This window comes from Dipodomys ordii, unplaced genomic scaffold, assembly GCF_000151885.1.
Source record: "Dipodomys ordii isolate 6190 unplaced genomic scaffold, Dord_2.0 Scaffold1, whole genome shotgun sequence".
NCBI lineage: Eukaryota > Metazoa > Chordata > Mammalia > Rodentia > Heteromyidae > Dipodomys > Dipodomys ordii.
The window spans coordinates 3,247,562-3,271,150 of NW_012267217.1; the positions used below are offsets into that span (position 1 = coordinate 3,247,562).

Below are 23,589 nucleotides of genomic sequence, written 5' to 3' on the forward strand. Positions count from 1 at the left end.
CTTGTCTTGCTAGTCTGAGGACTACCCTGTTGGTTTGGACTAGATTTTTTTTTTTTGTCTACTTGAGTTTTACTACACCTAGTTTGGAAAACCTCATTCCATATCATATCTTTCTTTTTCAGTCTCAGTGGTTTTTTTTTTTTTCCTTTTGGGTCCAGTTGTGGAGCCTGAACTCTGGGCCTGGGTGCTGTCCCTCAGCACTAGCTCAAGGCTAGCTCTCTACCACTTGAGCCACAGCGCCACTTCCGGCTTTTTTTCTTTTTGCTTATGTGGTGCTGAGGAATCGAACCCAGGGCCTCGAGCATGCAAGGCAAGCGCTCTACCATTGAGCCACCTTCCCAGCGCCTCTCAGTGGTTTTTAAAAACAAAATCCTCCACATGACATAATTATTAAATGCTGTCACCAAATAAAAGCTGCTGTACTGGCACCAGTTTTTTAAAAAAGTAGACCTTATGTTTTGGAAATTATAATGTATGCTGTATATTAAAACTTTCACCCAACTAATTCATCCATTTTTATTTTCTTGTTAGTGCTTTCAAATGCATCTTCTATCTCTTCAATGCTTAACTTCTGATCTATTTATTTCCTTTTCTTTCTTTATTTTTTTTATTTGGCAGTATCAGGGTTTGAACTCAGAGCTGCACATTTGCTTTTTGTTCATTATTTTGGAGATGGTGTCTCTCAGACTTTACTGGCTTCAAACTAGGCAGCCTCAAACTGCCATCCTCCAGATATCAATCTCTTGAGCAGCTAGTATTATAAGCATGAGCCACCAGTGTCGAGCTTATGGATCTATCTATCTTTTATTTATTTATTTATTTATTTTTGGGTCCGGTCATGGGGCCTGAACTCTGGGCCTGGGTGCTATCCCTCAGCTCTTCAGCTCAAGGCTAGCGCTCTACCATTTGAGCCACAGTGCCATTTCCGGTTTTTTTCTTTTTGCTTCTGTGGTGCTGGGGAATCAAATCCAGGGCCTCATGCATGTAAGGCAAGCGCTCTACTACTGAGTCACCTTCCCAGCCCCATGGATCTTTATTTTTAAGTTATCCAGTCATTTCTTTGTATTTCCGTTTCTGTTAAATTTAAGGCTATAATGTAAGTTCTCAAGTAGGTGATTGGGCAAGTATATATGGATAAATTATATGAAGGGGAGAAGAGTTCTGACAGTCAGTTCTGACAGTTCTAACAGGCTTTCCTAATGAGATAATGTTTTTGAGATTTTAAGAATGAATAGTAAGAGAATGAGCCAGGTTGGGAGTCTCAGGCAGAGAGTACAGCCATGTAGTAAGACTTGGGAATCAGAAAGGGACTTATGGAAGAGGACAAAAAGGCAAGCACAGTTTTACAGGCCATGTTAAGAAGAATGGTTGCAGTGGTAAGAGGAATGGAAAGCAATCTTCTGTGTAATTATACATTTAAAAAATGTCCTTTCTGTCATAGTGCTTATTTTCTGAAATATTTGCTTAAGTCATTGATGATATTTTTCCAGTTGAATTTAATTTTTAGGGTGGAGGCACTTTCTTTGCCAGTGTTCTACCTCACTCTAGAGTAGTTCCTCATATGCACAAAAGTTTTATATACATTTTATTAATAATTAAAAGATGAAATAGCCGAAAGATAATTACTGCAACAAATACAGAAAGCATGTAGGAAGTAAAAAAAAGAATAGGTGAAGGAAAGGCAGAAGGAAGTTTAGATGAAAGAAACACAAGTGAAAGCAGGGACGAAGAGCGAAAGTAGAAACAATGGAAAGGAAATCATTAACAAAGAAATAAATGAAATTTAAGTACACAACTAAATTTTTGATTTGCCCATAAAATGGGCAAAAGCAAGTGGTAGATAATTTGCAAACCTTTCTAGAGGTTCAGTTAATAGACTGTGATACATAGTATGAGCTGGGAAAATGGCAATGGAATAAAGAAAAGTGGAGGAATTAGGAAATAAAATATACAGGATTTAAATTGTAATTAGATATGGAAGGTAAGGAATTTATAAGAGATAGCTTTTTTTGTTATTAAATAAAAAACGGCCTTTCAAAAAACGGCCTTTTCAGAGTATCGAAATGCAGTCTCTTCCCCTTGTTTTCTTCTTTTTTATTCCTTCTCTTCATCATTCTAAGAATTTCTTCCTTATTCTAACCTTCCCTCCTCCCCCATATACTTTATTTCACTCTGTAAGGATTTTCAAATCTCTTCCCTTTCTACTGAAGAAATACCTGATTCAGTCTTGGATGGAGTTATTCAGGGAGTTTTGTGTGGAGACCTCTGCTGGTCATAGAACAATCATGTATTATTTTCTGTCTTTGCCAATAACTGGCTTTATGATTTAGGGAAAATCCTTTAACCTTCCTGTGTTTGAATTTCATTACCCAATGAAGGAGCAAAATATTTGTGCTTTGACCTTGGAGGTGGTCATAGAATGTAAATGGATTATATATTCTATTTATTGTTGTGAGCTGTTGTTATATATGAAAAGTTTTATTTATATTTTGTATTCTTTTGTTTTGTAAATAAAATATAATTTTTTAGATGGCATTTTAAGAAATAGACTTTTTACAGATTAAAAGCACAATGAGTGGTATGTAACTTGAAATGATTTGGGTTCCTTGAATATGTGAATGCCTCTAGGCAAGATTATTTTATTTAACTTTATACAGATTTCATTTATTCACTTACAAAAAGGGGGGTTAGGGGCAGGGAATGTGGCTTAGTGGTAGAGTGCTTGCCTTGCATGCGTGAAGTCCTGGGTTCCATTCCTCAATACCACATAAATAGAAAAAGCCAGAAGTGGTGCTATCGTTCAAGTAGTAGAGAGCTAGTCTTTTTTTTTGTTGTTGGTCACGGGCCTGAACTCTGGGCCTGGGCACTGTCCCTCAGCTCTTCAGCTCAAGGCTAGCACTCTACCACTTGAGCCACAGCGCCACTTCCAGCTTTTTCTGCTTATTTGGTGCTGAGGAATCAAACCCAGGACCTCATGCATGCAAGGCAAGCACTCTACCACTGAGCCACCTTCCCAACCCTGAGAGCTAGTCTTGAGCAAAAGAAGCTCAGGAACAGTTCACATGCTCTGAGTTCAAGCCCAGGACTGGCAAAAAAAAAAAAAAAGAAGAAGAAGGGGTTACATTAAATACTCTCTAAAGCCCTTGTTAAATAAATATTTTAACTTATAAGAAGAGTATCCAAAAAACCTAATGTAATTATTCTAGATGCCTTATTTTGTTTATAGTAAAAAAAAGGCATAAATATATATATAATGTTCTGAATGTCAGATGACTATAATGGAATCCTTATTTTATCCACAGAGTCTCTTTTCCAGCTTCTTTTGGAAATCACTGTTCGAAGTACAGGGATGAATGACAGCACAGGACAGTCCCTGACAGCGCTTTCCTGTGCTTGCCTCTTTAGTTTGGTGGCCTCTTGGGGAGAAACAGGAAGGACACTTCAGGCCATCTCTGCTATCCTCACCAACAATGGTAGCCATGCTTGCCAAACGATTCAGGTATTTATAACTATTTAGAAATTTGTAGGATTCCAAGTTGTAATTTTACAGTATCTCATTTTCTGTCTGTAGTAGTTCACTGCGTTTTCTTACTCATTATATAGTACCTTGATCATTCCAATGTTGATATACAAGTAACCTATAATATTTGTGTTATGGAACCATGTATATTTAATTCTGTAATTTGATTCTGCAGTGTTAAATATAATAAAATGAATTTTGGCAAAAACTGTCAAAATCTTCAGCCTTTTCTTTCTTAACTTTTCATTATATTACGTTGTCCTTACTCTGTCTTTCATATTATCCATATTTTCAAATATGAAATTCTGTCAGTTTTAATTATCTTTTTTCTATCGAAAGAAAACAATGTGCCATCAGTATCAATGTGCTATGATTTTTAATTCATTATGATTTTTTATAAGTTGATTTTATTCTTAGTGAAAATATGCATCTGACACTTTAAGATTTTAGTATCTGTGAAATAAATTCACCATTGTTAGTGGTGGAAATAGAGTCCTCTCTATAGATAGAAGTCTTGCTTCTCTGGCCTCCTCCATGTTAGCTAGAAGTCCCTCAGTCTTGTTATTAGCAGGGCAGAAATAGTAAAAGGAGCTTATTGGTGACTTATTTAGCAGTCTTGAGCTCTTGTGAAATGTAGTCTCTTTAGTTTTCTTTTCTTTCTTTTTTTGCTCTGCTTAGAATTCTTTCGTGTTTTTATGGTCCTTAATTATCTTCAAGCTGGCACTAGTGGTTCCTCTTATGATCCTAGCTACTCAGGAGGCCAAGATCTGAGGATTGTGTTTTGAAGCCAGCCAAGGCAGGAGAGTCTGTGCACTCTTATCTCTAGTTAACCACCAGAAAGCTGGAAGTGGTGCTGTGGCTCAAAGTGATAGAACACTAGCCTTGAGCAAAAGAGTTCACGTACAGCCCCCGTGCCCCAAGTTCAAGTCCTATAACCTACCAAAAAAACCCTTAAAATTTCTCTAATGCACTGATTTTTCATGCTATGTTCTGTAGACATACTTTGAGGATTCTGCAAATTTTTAAATATGACAAAGATATATAATACTTCTAAAATTTTAATAAAATAACACATTCAGATATCACACAGCAAACTTGGATCAGATATTTTGTATATCTGTGGCTGAGGCAAGGAGATGAATGCAGGAGTGGAATATTTGAAGGATCTATACTATATAGAGAGCTGGCCTGCAACAGAGAAGAGACTGACTACTTATCTGTTGACTACAATACTAATCTGACCAATCATTCCTACATTGAATGCCATTCTCTCTCTCTCTCTCTCTCTCTCTGTCTCTCTCCCTCTCTCTCCCCTCGCTCCCTGATAGAATTCTGTTTTGTAGTCCAGGCTGGCCTGGAACTTGCTATCTTACCTCAGTCTCCTGAGTGCTGGGATCACAGTCACGGGCCAACACATCTGGCAGGACCCCTTTATCTTTCGATGGCATATGGTATTCTTTATGTCTTCTTTCCATCTGCCAAGTTCACTTCACAAATCTCTCTTGGGCTGAGGGAGAAAAGTCTTCCCAAGAATGTATAACTTAGAACATCAGAAATGATTTGGGCCCTCAAATATGTGTTACCTATCTATTCCAAAGAATCGAATTTAAAGTAAGATCAGATGGCAAGACTGCAAAGTGCCTTGGTAAAAAGAGACTAAAATCTTTTTGAGGAATGAAGTCCGTATGTCAAAGATGCCCTGCTGAGAATACACTATTGTATTTCATTTCACAAACAGATTAACAAAAATTCATATGGGCAAAAGGTGCTTCATTGAAGGAACAAATACAGCAGTTTCAGTACTGAAATTATTTATATATTAAAATAGCTAAAGTAATAAGAGAAAATATCTAAGTTACCATTAAGAAAGGAGAATATAAAGAATAGGTATATTAGGAATAATAAAATTGAATTCCTGGGAATGGTATATTAGGAATAATAAAATTGAATTCCTGGGAATAAAAACCAAGTAATTATAATTAGAAAATTAAAGGATGAGTTGACTAGTTGAAAGATAATATGGTTAAAGATAGAAATAGTGAACTGAAAGAATAAAGATGAAGAAATGGTTTAGAGTGAAGTACAAAAAGACCTAAGAGAAAATATTAATGAAAAAGCCTCCAAAAAAGTACTCTGTATTTGACTTATGTAACTGTAACCTTTCTGTGCATCTGCTTTATAATTATTAAAAATAAAAATATGAAAATACAAAAAAGCCACGAATAGAGAATGAGAAGTCTCATATCTGACTTCTCTAAGTAAATGATGATAGCTTTGTGAAGACAGAAAACTTGAAATAATGGTCACAATTTTATGAAATTAGTGAATGATATGGAATCCTCAGGTTAAGGAAGTATACTCCAGTTTGGACATTTTCTTAGCATGCAAAACATCATTCTGAGCCATTTCTTTTCTTTCATTTTGTGTTTAGAACATTGAAAATGTTTTCATCTTTTTTCATCTTTTTTTTTTGTGTAGGTGCCAACAATACTGAATTCACTACAGAGAAGTGTACAGGCAGTTTTGGTGGGAAAAATTCAAATTCAGGACTGGTTTAGTAATGGCATCAAAAAAGCAGCTTTAATGCACAAGTGGCCATTAAAGGAAATATCTGTTGATGAGGATGACCAGTGTCTACTTCAGAATGATGGATTTTTTCTTTATCTGTTATGCAAGGATGGATTGTACAAAATAGGCTCTGGATACAGTGGAACAGTTCGGGTAATGTAATTCCTTATGATTCTTGATCATAGCAGAGTAATTATGTACTGTTGTAAGCTTCATATTTAGTATATTATCTAATCTTGATGTAATACTTTTTCTCTGAAAATTATCATTGAAGATGTGTATTAAATGTCATTTATCTTTTTTCATTGATCAGTAATTATGCAACTTGATAGATTAATTTTTGGTATTTTTGCAGGGCCATATATATAATTCCACATCCCGAATCAGAAACAGAAAAGAAAAGAAGTCTTGGTTAGGGTATGCTCAGGTAGGAGAATATTGTTAATAAAATTTTTCTTTTCTTGTTAAATGAATAAGTAAATGCCTGTATTGCTATAACAATGGTATAGTATAAAGAATTTTGGCTCATAATTCATTCAGGGTTTAGTTTTAGGTCTTAGCTTGCTTCCTGTCAGTTATGAGACCCTCAGAGTAGCTCAGTTAATTTATTTGATCCTCTGTTATTTAGTTTAAAAAGGGGATAGAATATCTTCTTTGGAGTTCTTTTCTAAAGATGACTTTTATGAATTGAGAATGTATGTGTAATTGGAGGCCAAAGAAGGGCTTTTGCCACAAACCTTCATTATATTGCTATATCCAGTAGCTTTTAAGGAATAGTCATTGTCCTGCTCATCAGAAACTTTCAGGGAATCAAAAAAGGAAGAAAAAAGGTAGGCCTGTGTTGCTCTCTGAATGCTGTGATCTTATCCCCTGACCAACATAGCCAGAGGGGTCAGCCTCTTATTAGGTCAGTCATCAAATATATTACTTCTCCCTAAGATAAGGTCAGAAACATTTATTTCTGTACTATCCCCACCCTGGAGAAAAAGCTTAAATTCTTTTGTGGAAGGAAAGGAATGAAGATGTCTGTGCACTTCCTGCCTTGCTGACCTAACAAGATCTGTTGTGAGCATGCAGTGATAAAAGATATTTGAGGGCTGAGAAGTTGGCTCAGTGGTAGAGTGCTTGCCTTGCATGCCTGAGGCCCTGGGTTCGATTCCTTAGCACCACATAAGCAAAAAGAAAAAAAGCTGGAAGTGGTGCTGTGGCTCAAGTGGTAGAGCACTAACCTTGAGCTGAAGAGCTGAGGGACAGCGCCCAGGCCCAGAGTTCAGGCCCCATGACTGGACCCCCCACCCCCCAAAAAAAAGATATTTGAAAATATTTTGAAAACTAAAATTATTGTCTGTGAAGAATAATCCTGCTATATCAATTAGTGGGGCTACCTTGAAAATAAATTTTAAATGCCAAGTTAGTTACTCAGTAATTATCTGCTAAAATCCAACTTGGTTTAAAATGTCTTATTAAATTTTTATCTGACAAAGTACTAGAAATAATGGCTTGGAAAATTTACTATTATAGTTGTGTGTGCATTTATCGACTATCAAATTCTTCACTCCCTTATTTCAGTTATTTTTATTTTTTATTTTTGTCAGTTGTGGGGCTTGAACTCTGGGCTTGGGTGCTGTCCCTCAGTTCTTCAGCTCAAGTCTAGCGCTCTGCCACTTGAGCCACAGTGCCACTTCTGGTTTCCTGATGGTTAACTGGAGATAAGAGTGTCATAGAGGGGCTGGGAAGTTGGCTCAGTGGTAGAGTGCTTGCCTTGCATGCCAAAGGCCCTGGGTTCGATTCCTCAGCACCATATAAGCAAAAAGAAAAAAAGCCGGAAGTGGCGCTGTGGCTCAAGTGGTAGAGCGCTAGTCTTGAGCTGAAGAGCTGAGGGACAGTGCCCAGGCCCAGAGTTCAGGCCCCACGACCGGACCCCCCAAAAAAAAATAAATAAAAAAAAAAAAGAATGTCATAGACTTTCCTGCCTGGCCTAGCTTTGAACTGGGATCCTCAGAACTCAGCCTCCTGAGTAGCTAAGACTACACGAGTGAGCCACTGGTTATTTTTCTTAAAGTATGTTAAAGTAATAGGGATCATTTATATTATTTACTTCACAAGTGACAGTCACTATGAACAGAATATTTATACTGTCCTTTTCCTGTTTAGTGCACCTTATATATGTATCTGAGAATAATATGTTCATTTGATTCCCAGTATTACAGTTTCTCCTCTTGTTAAATATCCTTACAACCTTATATTTTTTAAACTTTAATGTCTTTTAGGTTGCAGTTGTTGATTCTCTTGACCTCAAACAGTTATAATACCAAGACATATGGATGCTTGTTTCTGCTAAAATGACAATAAAAGTATCTTAACACATTATAACTTTTGTTATCAGGGTTACTTATTATATAGAGAGATGAATAACCACAGCATGGCAGCCATAAGAATAAGCCCTGAAACACTGGAACAGGATGGTACTGTAATACTACCAGGTATGTTTCAACTACTTACAGTTTTCTTCACAAGTGCTTTTAAACACATGGCATGTTAGGCTTAGACATAAAAATAGTTGTTACCTAAAAATAGGTTGAGATGGATTTTAAATATCTTGACACAAGTTACTGTCTATATAAAGTTAATACGTGTGAGAACAATAGATATCAGAAATCAGTCCAATGAAGTTTAATACTTTATTTCAAAACTTGTCCATCTGTGGGGCCTAAACCTTTACTCTACCAAACATTTATTTATTTATTTAGCTCTAGAATTGAACTCAGGCCTTGTTACTTGCTCTGCTAATTGAGCCATGCTCAAGCCTGGCTGGAAGTATTTGCATTCTGTTGAGTTTTCAAATAAACTTTTTTGCCCAGCCTCAGACCTAACCCGGTACCTCCATCTTCTGTGTAGCTGGCATTACAAGCATGCATAACCATTATGTCTGCTTATTTATTTATTTATTTTTTTGGTCCGGTCGTGGGGCCTGAACTCTGGGCCTGGGCACTGTCCCTCAGCTCTTCAGCTCAAGGCTAGTGCTCTACCACTTGAGCCACAGCCCCACTTCTGGCTTTTTTCTTTTTGCTTATGTGGTGCTGAGGAATCGAACCCAGGGCCTCAGGCATGCAAGGCAAGCGCTCTACCACTGAGCCACCTTCCCAACCCTACCTTTGATTTTTCCTAAAGTTGTTTACATTAAAGTCTTAAATGTTAGCTAGGTGCTGGTGGCTTAAGTGGTAAAGAGGTAGCTGTGAGCACAAACACAGGGAAGTGGATAGGCCCTGAGTTCAAGTCCAGGACCAGCACAAAATGAAACATTTTAAAATGTTAACCAGTGCCAATGGCTGTCACCTGTAATTCTAGCTACTCAGGAGGCTGAGATCTGAGGATTATGGTTCAAAGCCAGCTAAAGCAGGAAAGTTTATGAAACTCTTCAAATTAACCAGCAAAATTCCAGAGAAGTAGTTATGGCTCAAATGGTACAGCCCTAGGTTTGAGCCAAAAACGCTAAGGGATAGCACATAGGACCTGAGTTCAAGCCCCAGAGCAGGTAGGCAGGCAGGAAAGCACACGAATTTGCACAAAGACAAACCAGCTTCAGGAGACCTATGACAAAACCTTTTTTGTGTTCAAATACAGCTACATTTCTTCTTTTCATTATAAGTCCTGTTATATGTTTTTTTAAACAATAAGTAAACATTAAAAACTACTTGAAATAACTTACATACTCCAAACATATATACTTATATGTTAAAGGTACTATTTATTGTGCAAAAATCATATTAACAGTGATCATAAGCTACATATTGCTTTTTAAACTTATCTTTTCTACTTTAACATTCTGGAAACATTTCCAGTTCTTTAAATAGTCTCTTACAGCATCATTTCATTGATAAAAAATATATTCTGTTGATTAATGTATTAGAATGGGAGTCTTCAGTATTTTTATAATTAATACTCACTGTAATGAACATTTTTATTGCTGTGTCTTTGTGCAAGTCACTTTAGGATAATACCATAAAAGCAAAATGCTGAATAGATGAATCTCATACTTTTAAACAGGTAACAGTTATTTCTATCTTACTCATTTAGAGAGATTGTAAATGCGAGGACAATTGGAAGGTATCTACCTAAAGTTGTGTTATTTATTCAGCCATGATAAAAATTACTTGTTAATGTCTTTATTTAGTTTAAAAATTTCCACATCATTTAACCTATGAAATGCAACTTTTAATAATGCAAGTATGGCTTTTTTTGTTTCATAAATGTGTTGTTGGATTCTTGGTGAAGAATGAACCAAACTTTGGGAGCATAGTTCCCTATTGTGTCTTCCAAGCTTGCAGATGTTGCTTCTTACGTTCCTGAAGATACTGTCTTATAATACTACATACCTGAGAAAGGAAGGATGAAGAGAAAACCTTGAAATCCTATGATGGGAAGACCCAGCCTTCATGCCTGAAGAAGCCTATTGCCATTTCTTATTTCTTTGGCCTGGACTGCATTTCTTCAGTAGAGCATTTTGCTTTTGCTTTTGTTTTGTTTTGTGTTCTGTTTTTCTAGATAGGGTCAACACTGCTCTATAGCATTCCCAGCAAGAGAAGCCAATTGTCAGATTTGTGGGTGGTAATGAATACCATATTAGAAATGGACATAAATGGTAGTTCATTGAGCTTCAGGTCAGCTTGAAGTTTATAAAAAAATTATTGTAAACTAGTATGTGTGAACTTAAAAAGCACACCCTCTCCCTCCATAATTGTTTTTTTCTTTTTAAAGAAGTATCTTTGCCTTCCAGATTGTATTTTACATCATTTACTCTCCATGTCTGGGGACAGATCACCTCAGATCATGAGGTGTTTTGCTACTCTTCTTGCGCCGCTTCATCCTCACCCCTGCATTGATCTGAAATTATAATCAGTTTTTCTTCTTTGCTTTTTAGTTTAAAATCTTACTGCTTAGAGCTTGAGAAGCATCTTTCTTGCGCCTCTTTGTATTCTGTACAGTGGACTAGGAACTCTTTCTTTCGATTTCTCCTCTCTTTGATTACCAAGTCTCTTGGGCTACCAGTGGGCCTTGTCTCCCAGTTTCTATTTCCAGTTTGTGATCACTGAATTCTCTATTTGGTAAGGGTCTGCCTGTGTTTTGCATATTTATAATAAGGAAGTATGCTAGTATGAAGCTCCTGGGCAAAGATATATAGAGTAATGTAGCTTATTTGGGTGGGCTCCATTACTGCATTACAAAAAGCACAATATTATGTTTTGTTGATTCAGGTGCAGCTACAAATGAAATTTTGTTTTGTCTTGTTTTGATACTGTGATTAATAGAGAGGTTCATCCTAGTTCTCTACAGTTATTTTGGAAAGTGTGTGTGCTCTTGTGCTTGCTCGCTGAATATTTGTTTTTCCAGAAGGGTACAATTTATCCATAGATGTTGATTTTGCTTGTAGTTTTGTGTTATTCAGTAGCAGTCACTAACTTGTTCCAGTGTCCTTCTGTAATACTGGTATCCTTTGTTACAATGGAGCTTGTATATTATTTTGATCAACATGTATATAGTGCATAGCTCTGTAGATTCATATACATATACTATGTATGTGTATATATAGTAATGACAACATGTGGTATGCTAGTTGTTAAATGACCATTTTAATACAAAGTAAATGAGTGATTTGTTTGTTCAATAGAGGAGAAAAGTTTGAAGAGTATTTTACATACTATTTATGCTGAATCTAGACATTGACTTTCTAAAGTGGGAAATAAATGACTGGTTTTGAATATCAGTTTCATAAAGCAAGGGATATCAGTAGTTGGACACCATAGACTTTAAATACAGAAGCTTTGGGTCTCTCTGTATTTCTCTGTGACACTAATGACTGTGAAGTTTGTCTGATGGCAGTTTTGCCTACATTGCATGTTGTTGTACTGAAACATAACAAACATTACAGTTTGTCATCATGGTGCATGTTTAACTCTCAGACTGTGTCTAATATTAATTCATTTTGAAAATAGATGGATCTCAGGTCCTTGGTTATAGATTTATAAATGTAAGCACAATGTAACCAGTACTTTTAGTTGAATTATTTATTTCTGCTAATTTGTAAGTTTTATTAAGAAGCAAGCAATCTCCTTTTGAGTTTGTCTGTTCTTATTGTATGGAGAATCCCATTCTGACTTCAACAAAGGAGTAAAATCATTTGTGTGAGTTATTTATTTACTTTGTCATACAATTACTTTTTCTTCTTTTTGCACAGATTGCCATACAGAAGGTCAAAATATTTTATTCACTGATGGAGAATATATTAATCAGATAGCTGCTTCAAGAGATGTAAGTACTCTGAATCAGGAGTAGCTGTCATAAATGAAATACTTTGTCTCTCTCTCTTTTTTTTTTTTTGTCAGTCGTGGGGCTTGAACTCTGGGCTTGGGTGCTGTCTGAGCGCTCTACTGCTTGAGCCACAGTGCCACATCCGGTTTTCTAGTGGTTTATTGGAGATAAAAGTCTCGCCGACTTTCCTGCCCCGGCTGGCTTTGAACTGCAGTCCTCAGATCTCTGCCTCCTGATTAGCTAGGATTACAGGCGTGAGCCACCTGCCCCCAGCCTTTTTTTTTTTTTTTGGTCGGTTGTGGGGGCTGAACTTTGGGCCTGGGCTGCTGTCCCTCAGCTCTTCAGCTCAAGGGCTAGCACTCTACCACTTGAGTCACAGCGCCACCTCCGGCTTTTTTCTGTTTATGTGGTGCTGAGGAATCGAACCCAGGACCTCATACATGTGAGGAAAGCACTCTACCACTGACCCAACTTCCCAGCCCCAACACCCAGCTTTTTCTCTTAAATTATTTATTTTTTACTAGAAAGAATACAGCCTTAAAGGGATGATTGATGTATTATAATACTGTGATGTTTTCTTCTTAGGATGGCTTTGTTGTGAGAATATTTGCCACAAGCACGGAGCCTGTGCTACAACAAGAACTGCAACTTAAACTGGCAAGAAAATGTTTACATGCCTGTGGCATCTCACTATTTGATTTGGAAAAAGACTTGCATATTATAAGTAAGATGGCAAAATAAGCCTTGTCCCCTTACTTTAATTTATAGTTTATTATTCTTTTTTTTTTTTTTTTTGTCGGTCATAGGCTTGAACTTTGGGCCTGGGCGCTGTCCCTTAGTTTTTCAACTCAAGGCTAGTGCTCTACCACTTGAGCCACAGTGCCACTTCTGGTTTTCAGATGGCATATTGGAGATAAGAGTCTCAAGGAGGTTCCTGCCTGCTCTGGCTTTGAACCGCGATCGTCAGATCTCAGCCTCCTGAGTAGCTAGGATTACAAACGTGAGCTACCAGCGCCCAGCTAGGTTTTTTAAATTCTTTTAAGAACTTTAATTGTGTCTTCAGCACTTTAGCAGAAGCTGAATTTTAGTGACTATTTTGGGTTTATATTTCTATAAAATAAAATTTTGAGTTAATATGTATAAGTAGTTGGGAACTATGTCCTTTAAACAGTAAAATGTAAGAATGCCATACTCAGGAAATGACTAATATACATTACTTTTTCATTATTATTATTTTTCCCCATTATTATTTTGAATGGAGCTAAAAAAAAACATTTAACAAAATTTTGGATGGACTTTGGTGACATCATCAGTATATAGGTTCCATTCTTTTTGAAAACTTATAAATGCTACTACAACATGTATGCATTTCTCTCATTAAAACTTTCAATTTTTATTTGGACATATTTCAAAATACCTATAAACCAATTCATACAGTCTAACAAATTGATCGGTAATCTTTCTCCTGGGTAGAGAAGTATAGACAATCAGAATTTCTTGAGTTTAATAAACTTACTCTTGTGACAGTAGTTGGATTATGGAAGGAATTGGGTTCACTAGCTCCTGTCAGGGTCTGTTTGCTGTATTCTTAGAATTTAATAGTACTGCTGTTTAACTTGCAGAAATTTTTTGGAAGACCTATTTTTTTATTTTCTCCTGAAATTCTATAACTTCACATTAGTGCATTTTGCATATTTTAATTATTTATAGAGTTCATTGACTAGTTAGTTTGTATGACTGGACAAAATTATAAAATGTTTTATAAAGTTAAGATTACACATAGTTTTGTGATTTGAATATGTTTGTATTAAAATTTGTAAAGAACCTTCTTAAAATGTTCTACTGTATGGGCTGGGAAGGTGGCTCAGTGGTAGAGTGCTTGCCTTGCATGCCTGAGGCCCTGAGTTCGATTCCTCAGCACCACGTAAGCAAAAAGCCGGAAGTGGCGCTGTGGCTCAAGTGATAGAGTGCAAGCCTTGAGCTGAAGATCTGAGGGACTGTGCCCAGGCCCAGAGTTCAGTCCCCACGACCGGACCCCGCCCCCCCCCAAAAAAAAAAAGTTCTACTGTAGGAAAAAGCATAGCACAAAGAATCTGAAATTCTTTAATCTGAATATTTGCATGGCATTGTTCAAGCTCAAATAACTATCTGGATCAGTTTCTATTAGCTTTATATTTGCATATTTGGGTAAAATATGAGGATAAAAACAAGCTACTGTTCTTAAAATATGATGCCTAGTACCTAGTAGATACCTAATAAAAATTTTATAAAAAGTTACTGATAGTGAATTTTTAAGTTTTATTGTAAAGATGCTGTTCAGAGGGGTTATAGTTACATGAGTAAGGCAGTGACTACATTACTTGTCAATCATTGTTAACCTTTCCCTTCCTTTTTTTGATGTATATTAAAAATTAGTACTTTGGGATATACTATGATCATGGTAATTTTTTTGGAGTGGTATATCTATTATCTGTACATCAGAAATGTATTTTGTGTTTGTGTATTATGTTTTGTGTTTTGTTTTATTTAGAAACAAGGTCTTGCTCTGTAGCCCAGTTTGGTCTAATCTCCCTGTCTCAGCCTCTCAAGTGTTGAGATGATATACATGTACCACCATGGCTAGCTCATCTTTGCTTTTGAATGGTATTGATTGAATGGATTTGAATTATTTGAAGGAGTGCATGTTCTACTTGGAACTAATCATATTAGAAATGCAAATGTACTAATCTTGTTGTGTGGTAGGTACGGGATTTGATGAGGAATCAGCCATTCTTGGTGCAGGAAGAGAGTTTGCACTAATGAAAACAGCAAATGGAAAGGTAAATTGCTCTTTAAAATTGAAAATGGACTTTTTCTACTTTAAGAGATAATTGATATAATTGGTGATATCAACTGGTTATAAACATATAGTTTATATGTTTATGTAATCACTTTGTTTCTTTACATGGTCAAAATTCATGTTGAAAATAGTGTTATGAAACAATAGTGACTTATTAAACACAAAATTATAAAATGTTATATTCTTATAAGAATTTAATTTGAGTTATGGAATTGTGTAATTGTTAGAATGAATTTGTATTTTAAGTTTATTTTGATAAGTATTCAGTACAAGTTTCTGTAAATGTATGAGATAATGCAAAGTTGTAGGAAGCAAATATAATTAATAGCTTTTGCAGGTCAGTATATAAAGATGAAATTTTTTTATCTAGTTAATGTGAAGAGAATGTAAAATAATTGAAGGCATTCTGAAAATTGAAATAATTAGGCAATATATAATCATGTGTCAGTTGGTATGGGTGGGTGAGAATGTTGAAAAGTATGACACTGATCAAGATATATGTATTCATAAATTGCTTTGTTAAATGGTGACTCCTTTGTATACCTACTTAAAGCTAATAAAATAGTGAATTTAGAGTGAATTTTCTACTGTGAGTTGGAGAAATAAACTCCAAATTATAATAAATACAAGCATGAAAAATTATAACCTAAGAAATTTCTCATACATAGGCAAAAACTGACTTAAGTTGACTTTTTTGTTTTTACAAAATAAGTTAAGTAAATTTGAATAATACAAAAAAGTTTGGCTTCATATTATTATTTTTTCAATAAAATGTAGAAAAATGTGAAACCTATTACACTATTCCAAAATTCACTGTAATAATTCTTCTTCTTTTTTAAAAAATATACAAATATATAAGATATATTACACTGGCAAATACCAGAGCCTTGGAATCAAGCAAGGTGGTCCTTCAGCAGGAAAATGGGTTGAGCTACCAATTACGAAATCTCCCAAGATAGTACACTTCTCAGTTGGACATGATGGCTCTCATGCCCTTTTAGTTGCAGAAGATGGAAGCATATTCTTTACAGGATCTGCTAGTAAAGGAGAAGATGGAGAATCAAGTAAGTTGAACAGGGAACTGAGTAAAATTTACGCGGAATACATTAATTGTACTAACATTTCACTAACAATAGAAAATTTTACATTGGGATGTATTTGGTCAATATTATGTTTTGTATATTAAAGAGATGTGATAGCTGATTTCTTTTTGGATTCTAACACATGGATTTTTATGTTTTATGGAATCAAGGCTATTCATCTGCAAATGTATACTTACTCTGTTACCTAAAAATTTTATTGATCCAATAGATTATTTTCACAATTCCAAAGCTTTGCAAGGAATATGTATTTCAGAATGGACGTCAACTTTATGCAACCTTGTTTTTTAGAGTTGGTTTGGATTTCTATTCTTGGTATTGTTTACTTGAAGAAATTATGGCTTGACAATGAAAATCTAAATTTAATTTTCTCTCTGTTCAGTGTTTCTCAATGATTTTTTTCCTCTTAATTTCTCATACAGTTTGTATAATAATATATTGTAGCATTCTAAAGGGAGTAGGTTTTGAAGTCAACACATAATATAAAAATTATTAAAAATAAAAGTAACCATGGAAAAACACTTAAATATCTATATAGTATATTTCAACCTGTCATAAACTTCGGCACAACCAGTTTTCCTGTGTAACATTTAGGGAGCAATGTTCTTTCTTGATTGGGCAACCAAGCAAATTACTTACTGTGTATATTTATATGAGTCATGTCATATGAAAAAAAGACTATTTTAAGCTGTAGTGCAACAGCATACCTACTGTGTAAGCATTCTTACTGTGAAAAGGATGAATGAAATGGGCCAATTAGAAGAACAACTAGTTGATGCTTCCCATCTTTTGCTTATTTTTTTCTAAAAAAGATATATTAGCATATATTGATTTTACATGACATTTTAATTAATATATATGGTATATTTGGTTCAAACTCATCCCGTTATCTTTCTCTCTCATCTTCCTTTTCTTTTTTTTAAACAAATTCCAACATTTCATTATTTTTTTATACATGCATGAAAATGCTTTTACCATAGAGTTTTTGAGAACAGAAGCTTTTGAGTCACTCATTTCCCTCCTTCCACACATGTATTTCTCTTCCTAACAGTCTCTCATGACTTGCAGTAGCTACTTAATGAAATATATGTTAAGGGAATAAGAAGCTTAGTTTGACTGAGGTAGTATAAAAGTGCATGTTAATTACCGATTAAGAGAAAAGGTTTTCTTTATACATGATAGTAAAATTGTTTTGGTATTATAAAACAATTCAAAGATAAGGAGTTTGGTGAAAAACTGATGTTTCCCACTGGAACCTTTATTGTGCTACAAAGGAGGAATATCTGACAATAATAGCCTAACTATTAATTGACCAGAAGAGGCTGGTAAGATAACTGATTTTAACAATGGCCATGTCAGGAAGTCTAGGCCTTCCTGAGAATGAAGTATATCATAAATTCAAACATGATATGCTTGTCTTGTTTGGCCTTTGTATATCAACCACTATTGTTATTATTTGTACATAGTTGCCTTAATTTTATTTATTCTTTGTTTTTAAGCTAAGAGCCGACGGCAATCAAAACCCTATAAACCTAAAAAAATAATTAAAATGGAAGGAAAGATTGTGGTGTACACAGCCTGTAATAATGGAAGTAGTTCGGTTATTTCTAAAGATGGAGAATTGTACATGTTTGGAAAAGATGCCATTTACTCTGATAGTTCAAGTAAGTTTTTCTTTAAAAATTTTAATTTTATTGTCAAGGTGATTTACAGAGTGGTTATGGTTACATAAGTAAGGTCGTGGGTACATTTCTTGTCTAACTTGTTACTCTTGCCTTCACTTTCTCCTTCTTTCCCTCTCAAGTAAGTGCTATCATTTTAACTTAAAAGTCATTTTGCTTTGATGTAGTAAAGATTCCATTATAGGAAATTAAGTGTTAAAAAGATATGTCCAAAATTTTAAATTATTGTAGCATATTTCTTTGTATTTTTCACACTTGCTTCCAAATATGAAACCTAAAATTGGGAAGAAATTTTCCATTTTATCTTGTCACCAGGATCTGAATTTCATTTTATGCAGTTAATCCTAGAGCTTGTTAGTAAAGCTTAACATCCATCCATCCATGTCTGTCTGTCTGTCTTTGAACTTGGTGCCTTGGCACTGTCCTTGAGCTTCTTTTGCTCAAGGCTGTCACTCCACCACTTGAGCCACAGTGCCACTTCTAGCTTTTTCTGTTTATGTTGCACTCTTACTAAGCCACATTCCCAGCCCACACTTAACCTCTTAGCAGCTTTTTTTCTGGGAAATTTTTTCTCCACTCAGGTGCTCATGTGACTTGCTCCTGGGGATTGATAGTACCCTGCAGGAAATGACTTTTAAAACAAAGCTGATTTGTAGATGCTGTTTTATTCCTTTTTCTCTTAGGTTCATACAAGGGTTATCTCTTTCTTACTAGCTACTGTATTATATCCTCAGTGCCTTGGACCATGGTACCATGGCACAGAGTAAAGTCTTAAGAATTTCTTGTCATATGATTACATGACCAATGAAATATAAATTTTAAGAAGTAGATATGAGTGATAGAACTAGCTAAGTAGTTTTATATTTATATACTTTAATCTTAAGAACTCATCATATTTGGTTGTTAAATTTTCTTCATGGTGATAACTAATTGGTCATCCCATTTGGGGAAGATTTTACATGATATAAATCTGTAATGCCTTTGAATTTTGTTGTAAAAAAGAAGCAGGAATTAATGAAATTGTGATTAGAAATAGAAGTGATTGTCTCATGGTGGAAAAAAGAAAGAGAACATTTATAGTAGTCTATTATTTAGTTGAACTCCACTGAGGTAATATGTAAGCTGACTAATAACATGGTGACAGCTGGATGATCAGACTTTTGAGGCATTGTATGTACACACAATACATATGTATTTATATATACACACATCCACACATATATGTAACACACATATACATATGTATAGGTACAGAACACATACTTATACACACATAAAAGCTTTTTAAGCATGCTACTACTAAAGGTAGGAATTTTTGAAGTGTATTTAGTGAAAAGACCTAAATTAATATAAGGAACAGGAAAGGCTACCTTAAAGAAAAGATACTGGGCAAAAATACAGGATAATTTTCCCATTGTATGATGCTAGATTGATAGTATTTGCAATTTACATAAAAGAAGTATTTTAATGTTTATAATATTAAAAACTTAACTATCTTTGGTTTTTATTAGTATTACTACTTAATATTAATTGTGCTTTGTCAATTTAAAGATGATATAAGATGCAATAGGTGTAATGAAAGTAAGGAAAGCACTGTGATGTAGAAAAAGCATTGATGTTGAACAGCATTGAAACTTTTTGGAGCCCAGTGATTTCTATAAAAATAATATTTCAGTATAACATTGCAAATATTACTTTGTTTTGCTGAGATAGGTTAAAGCAGGTAAAAGCTTTATGGTATTCTTTATGCCTTTATTTGAAAACAACAGGCTCTTTTTTTTTTTTAATACTTTTGGCATTGGGAAAAGCAGTCAGGAGAAGTAAGCTTGTTTTAATGCAATCTGTACAGTTCTGTCTGAATAATACTTTACAATTCATTGAAACTAAAATTTAAAAATTTGGTCAGCTGATACACAGCCAGTGTTTGGCCTCTCATTTCTCATTTTGATGAATGATTTGCCTCAGAAATGAAAAGCTCTGCACTGAAGTACTTCCTTTACTAGGTTTGAGGGATTTGTTTAGTTTTGTTTTACCAAACTTGTGTTTTCCTACAGGTTTGGTAACTGATTTGAAAGGCCATTTTGTAACTCAGGTAGCTATGGGCAAAGCTCACACTTGTGTTTTAATGAAGAATGGAGAAGTTTGGACATTTGGTGTAAATAATAAAGGACAGTGTGGAAGAGACACAGGTGCCATGAGCCAAGGAGGGAAAGGTAGGTGTTTATTTTGTGTTATTAAGGTTTGTGGAGTTTTCTGGTTTTTTTTGTTTTGTTTTTGTTTTTATGCTGGTCCTGGGGCTTGAACTCTGGGCACTACCCTGATCTTTTTCCTCAAGGCTTACCACTTGAGCCACACTCCACTTCTGGCATTCTGGTAGTTAGCTGCAGATAGGAGTCTCATGGACTTTCCTACCCAAATTGGCTTCAAACTGTGATCTTTAGATCTCAGCATTCTGATTAGCTTGGATTACAGGCATGAGCTACCATTGCCTAGTTTTTTTTCCCCTTCTATTTTTGACACAGAGTTTTATAATATTCCAGACTAGTCCCTTAAAAACTTTTTATCAAAAGGTGATGTACAGAGTTATTACAGTTACATAAGTCATGTAATGAATATATTTCTTTTTACTTCTTCCCTCATTTTCTCTTAGTTTTTTCCTCCTGACTCCTCTCCCTCACAAGTTCTATAGTTCATTTTCAACATAGTGTCTGGTGACACTGATGTATTTGTTCATTTTTTGTCCCATCATTCCAGACTAGTTTTAGATACTAGTATTATTATGAATACTGTTTTCTTGAAAATATGAATTTATATGGACTTATAACTAGAACTGCTAGTTCTCCCATACTTTCTTCCTCTGCTTGTTTTTTCTTTTGAAGTAAAAGTTTATTACAGAAAAGTAGCACAACTAGTTAACCCCTAGGCAGAGAGGAATTATGTTTTTTTAATTTGTATTTTCTTGATTATTAATATGATTGTTGAATATCTCTTCAAGCTTTTCATATTTTGCTTTTTTTTTTGTCTTGTCAGTTGTGGGGCTTATACTGAGGGCCTGAGTGGTTCCCTGAGCTCTTTCACTCAGGACTAGCATTCTACCACTTGAGCCACAGTGCCACTTCTGGTTTTCTGGTGGTTAAGTGGAGATGAGAGTCTCACAGACTTTACTGTCTAGGCTGGCTTTGAACTGTGATCCTAAGATCTTAGCCTCCTGAGTAGCTAGGATTACAGGTGTGAGCTACCAGTGCCCGGTTACTTTGCTTACTTTTAAAAACTGATTTATATATTGAATTTAATTATGTTTTTATATATTCATGTATATGTTGCATATCCCTTTGACTCACCTAGTTTCATTTGTTACATAGGATTTAAAATTTTTGGTGTCAACTTTTTCAGTCTTAAGAAATTTTGCTTTATGTTAGCAGGTTTCATTGGGCTTTACTTTTATTATTAGTCATTTTTTTAAACTTGGTATTGAATTAAATGTATAATTTAATTTGAGCATACTGGTTAAAATACTGCTAATGAAATGAGTAATGCTTTTACAGCCAAGTATAAGCAATTGTTTGGCGCATTTTATCTACTGTTGTTAGTGAAAGTTGCAGTTGAGGTATAAACAGGCTTTAAGGAGTTGGTGACTTGATTGTCTGCAAAAGGTACTAAGTGCTTTGAAGGCTGAAAAAGTTCTTTTGGATAGATAAGGTAGGGAGAAGAAGCATATTGTAAATAAGGAAGGGTGAGTCAGAGGGAAGAAAAATAAAAGTCCCTGAGCTTTTGAAATGATATAGGATCTTCAAAAGCAGAAGGAATTCAGGTTTTGTGGAATGCAATTTGCACGGAAGAAATGAGGTTGAAAAATTAGAGGGCCATATTGGAACTGTTGGTCTCTTGCTCAGGAATTTTGTTTTTTTTGGCTCTTTGACAATATACAATAAAATATGTTTTAAAAAGATGATTTGTGTCAGTTGGAGGGTGTACTAGATTGAAGAGACCTTTTTTTAAAGCATGGTTGAGAGGATCTCTTTGGTTTATTGAATGAAGGTATTGGTAGAGAAGATAGAAAAAAGGACTAGAATCAAGAAACATTAAGAAGAATAACAGCAAGGGATGTGTTTGAGAATAGCCTCCCTGTTTCCATTTGCAGAAAGGAAATGGGGAGAGCATTTTTTTCCTCTAAGTTATAGCTTGTTTTTGTTATATTTTAACATTTCTTGGCATAGTTATTTGTATTAGCAATATATTATATATTTTTAAATTGAGAATTATTATTGACTTTCAAACATGAGACTAAACTACATAAAGTTTTTTACATTGATTTGTCAAATAGGATTTGGAGTTGAAAATATGGCAACAGCAATGGATGAAGACTTGGAAGAAGAAATAGATGAAAAAGATGAGAAATCCATGATGTGCCCTCCAGGCATGCATAAATGGAAGCTGGAGCAGTGTATGGTGTGCACTGTATGTGGAGATTGCACGGGTTATGGAGCCAGCTGTGTCAGCAGTGGACGTCCAGACAGAGTCCCCGGAGGGTGAGACAAGGATTGATAGGGAAGAAAATGTGCCCCAGTTATTCCAGTTATTCTACTGTGTCTTCATTTATAATTCATCATGATGATCATTATTATTATAAGTTATTTTAAATTGCCACACTGAAATCAAAGCCTTGGCTGCATGCATGCTGTACCACCGAGATACACTCTAGCAGTATAATTCTTTTGTTTCCTGTTATACTAATTTCTAATTCAGTATCTTTTTTTTTCATTTGACACATTTAAGCCATTACTTAACTCATGCATCTCTGTAGCTTTATTTATATTCTTTTCTTAGGTGTGTTTAAATCTGAGTCTCTTAGTTTTTGTTGAGCTTGAATCTTTTCCAGTAGAACTGTCAAATACCATACAAAGTACTTGACTAGTAAGTTACTTAAATTTGCTGATTCTAATTTGAAAGATTTTAGATATTCTCACTTATAAAGTTGTATCACACCTCTTTTATTTATCCTTGTATGTTCCTACTAATAGACCTTCCTTTTTTGGGGGGTTCGGTCATGGGGCCTGAACTCTGGGCCTGGGCGCTGTCCCTCAGCTCTTCAACTCAAGGCTAGTGCTCTACCACTTGAGCCACAGCACCACTTCCAGCTTTTTTTCTTTTTGCTTATGTGGTGCTGAGGAATTGAACCCAGGGCCTCATGCATGCAAGGCAATTGCTCTACCACTGAGCCACCTTCCCAGCCCTTTCCTTTTTTAAAGGTTCTATATCATTGTCAATTTAAAGCTAGTATGTGAGTTTAGTAGAATAAAGATGTGTATTTCCTCATAGGATATTGGAGTAATTTTGAATGTAGTTTTTATAGCTAATAGAATGGTATGCCCTTTATAAGATCAAGTTTCTTATAATTGGTTGATTTGGGGAAGAAGTTGAGGAAATTTTGTAAAGAAAAGCCCAAAGTAAGGACAGCTACCCTCATTCTATTTTTTAAACTCTTGTCAAGTACTTTTCCCAAATACTGTCTGGATCTACTGTGAACTTACTTTGAATTTATGCTTTGCATGCTATAGTTATATAATATAA

General features: G+C 35.1%; 1 protein-coding gene across 2 annotated transcripts in view; it reads left to right on the forward strand.

The window, feature by feature from the left end:
* Window positions 1–23,589, forward strand: part of Mycbp2 (MYC binding protein 2, E3 ubiquitin protein ligase) — a 236,244-nt gene that overhangs the window by 42,649 nt on the left and 170,006 nt on the right. For both annotated transcript variants that reach the window (XM_013009100.1, XM_013009110.1), the window contains exons 5-15: window positions 3,303–3,499; window positions 5,999–6,241; window positions 6,444–6,515; window positions 8,475–8,571; window positions 12,324–12,397; window positions 12,983–13,121; window positions 15,140–15,216; window positions 16,096–16,300; window positions 17,836–18,000; window positions 20,073–20,231; window positions 22,343–22,547. In XM_013009100.1, the coding sequence (XP_012864554.1) occupies window positions 3,303–3,499; window positions 5,999–6,241; window positions 6,444–6,515; window positions 8,475–8,571; window positions 12,324–12,397; window positions 12,983–13,121; window positions 15,140–15,216; window positions 16,096–16,300; window positions 17,836–18,000; window positions 20,073–20,231; window positions 22,343–22,547 (1,633 nt within the window). The remainder of the gene's footprint in view (window positions 1–3,302; window positions 3,500–5,998; window positions 6,242–6,443; window positions 6,516–8,474; window positions 8,572–12,323; window positions 12,398–12,982; window positions 13,122–15,139; window positions 15,217–16,095; window positions 16,301–17,835; window positions 18,001–20,072; window positions 20,232–22,342; window positions 22,548–23,589) is intronic.